Below are 2270 nucleotides of genomic sequence, written 5' to 3' on the forward strand. Positions count from 1 at the left end.
AACAGTACTCTTGTCACCATTTGTTTTTAAATGCTTTGCTGCAGGATTTGCATCAAAAACATAATTAATGCGCACAAATGAGTAATACCTGTATTAACCATACATGTAAAAAGGAGGTTTATGGGGCCCCCACGAACTTGGGGCCCTAGGCAGCTGCCTAGTTTTGCCTAATGGTAAATCCGCCCCTACATTCCTCCTGTCCGCTGAACTGCTGCTAGTTTTCCTTACATGCCTGGAAGATGTCTAGAGCTGCTACCACAGATGATCTCGCTCTAGAAATGGAAATGAACGATTCAGATGAGCTAGAATGAATAGAATGGGTAGAGCGTAGCCGCCTGTGGGCCGGGCTGCCTGTCACTACTCCAGTCCGATGTTCTTTGCAACGATTAAGGAACAAAATTGACTCCACAGCTGTACAGACAAGACAAAACTCCAGCATATTTATTGAGTCTTTATTTGAATCTTTCATATAAAACTCCATATAGAACCGGTTCTGTGTGAGTGGCTGTGATACTTGGCATCGTGGAAGAGCGTGGTGAAGAGACGGGACAGGAGAAGGCCGAGGTTCGCAGGACGAAGGCTTAAAAAAAACAAAAAAAAAACGAGGCACTTGTTCTGATCCGGAGCTGCGGCTCATCCCGTCACTATCACACGGTCGCCATGGTGACGCTGTTGGACGACAGCCGGACCTGACATCAGTGTGTGCGTATTGGTATGGCTCTGTTAAATCATCGGTTTGTCTTTTTAAAAGCAGGCAGGCAGATCACACGTAAGGTTCTGTTCATCTCTAATCATGTCAGTAATATATCGGTAATCGTGTCAGCGATCATTTACACGTTATAAAAATAAAAAACTCATTCCGGTTGTATTCACATGCTGAGGACAGTCACAAGACAGCGCCGACGTTTGCATACAGTTTAAAGGACTGTTATGATGATGATGATGATGATGATGGAGGAACAGGAAGCAGTTCCACCAAACATGCAATAGTTTTGGTTGTCACGGTAACCAAGGTACCGATTGGTTGGAGGGCTGAGAGTGAGGCAGGAGGAGTGGTGAGCAGCTGCAGGTCCAATCAGAGGCTGGTTCATCTGCTCCTGTCCAATAGGATGTAGTGAGAGGCGGGCCTTCTCTCAGCAGGCCAACCATATTAGCCCTTTATTATAACGCCAATAAAAAAAGTTTAGCAAAGAAACAGGAAAATGTCGTCACTGCTGGCCAATCAGAGAGAAAGCCCGTCTGCCAGCTCCCGCCCTCTGAACCTGCTGCCAGTCAGAACCTGGCTCAGCTTCTGGGGGTTGGGTTTCAGCCACAGACCCGGCCCGTTCTCCTGCGCCCCCCCCCTGACTACGGCTGATGATTGGCGGATCTCTGAGCTGGCGGCTGATTCGCTGTCAGACGGAGGGTTGTCATTCATCGGCATTAGGAAGGAGAACGCTTCTCTTGGAGCTGTGGCAGAGCTCCCATGATCCTTTGCATGGCGGCTGACGGTGTGGCTCCTCCTCCTGTCGCTTTGCCCTGCGCCCCCCGCCTCCTCTGGCAGGGAGGACCCCCAGGAAGAGGCTCCATTCCTGGGTAAGCTCCTGGTTCTCCTTCCCTGGTTGTCAAATTTTGTCTGACTTCTCTCCCTTTTCTCCTCCTTCCTCCTTCTTCTTCTTTTCCTCTCCTCTTCCTCCTCCTCCTCTTGTCGTCTCATCTCAGCCTCCTCCTCCTCCTCCTCCTCCTCTCTTTTCCTTTGCATCCTCTTCTGCTCCTCTTGAGCTTCTTCTTCCACCCGGTCCAGGTCCAGATCAGGAGGCCCTGCGCCTCCTGTTCTCCGTTTGGTTTCCACCTTCCTCTCCCTCCTCCTCTCTCCCTCTCTTTCTCTCCACTCCCTGCTGAGGGAAGCTGTTGTCATGGCTACGAACTCCTGATCCCGTGAGGACGAGGAGGGGGAGAGGGCTCCTTCCTCAAGGCCTGACGAAAAAGCAGAAACAATATTCAGAAGCCTTCCACTTAAAACCACCTTCAACACAAACACATGAACATGTGACCTGATCACATGACAGAGGCTCGACTTGATGATGACGATGATGATGATGCTGAGGAGAAAATGAAGGGATGAAGACAGAGGAAAGGAGGAGAAAGAGAGTCACCAACCGCGAGTTCTCGGTACGTCCGATGACGTAGAAGCAGGGCTCGCCCTGTTTGGAGTTGGTCATACAGAGAGACAGGCTGGACAGCTCCACTGAGCAGGAGGAGGAGGAGGAGGAGGAGGAGGAGGAGGAGGA

The 2270-nt window shown here is 50.5% G+C and overlaps 1 protein-coding gene across 1 annotated transcript; it reads right to left on the reverse strand.

Moving 5' to 3' along the window:
- Positions 1-454: 454 nt before the first annotated feature.
- LOC107099213 (luc7-like protein 3) lies at positions 455-1687 on the reverse strand (the record flags this gene model as incomplete). The annotated part of the gene is made up of 1 exon (XM_015397263.1): positions 455-1687. A coding segment is annotated over one exon (465 nt), but the record flags the coding sequence as incomplete, so codon positions are not given.
- Positions 1688-2270: the final 583 nt, after the last annotated feature.

This window comes from Cyprinodon variegatus, unplaced genomic scaffold (assembly GCF_000732505.1).
Source record: "Cyprinodon variegatus isolate N-32 unplaced genomic scaffold, C_variegatus-1.0 Scaffold28, whole genome shotgun sequence".
Lineage (NCBI taxonomy): Eukaryota > Metazoa > Chordata > Actinopteri > Cyprinodontiformes > Cyprinodontidae > Cyprinodon > Cyprinodon variegatus.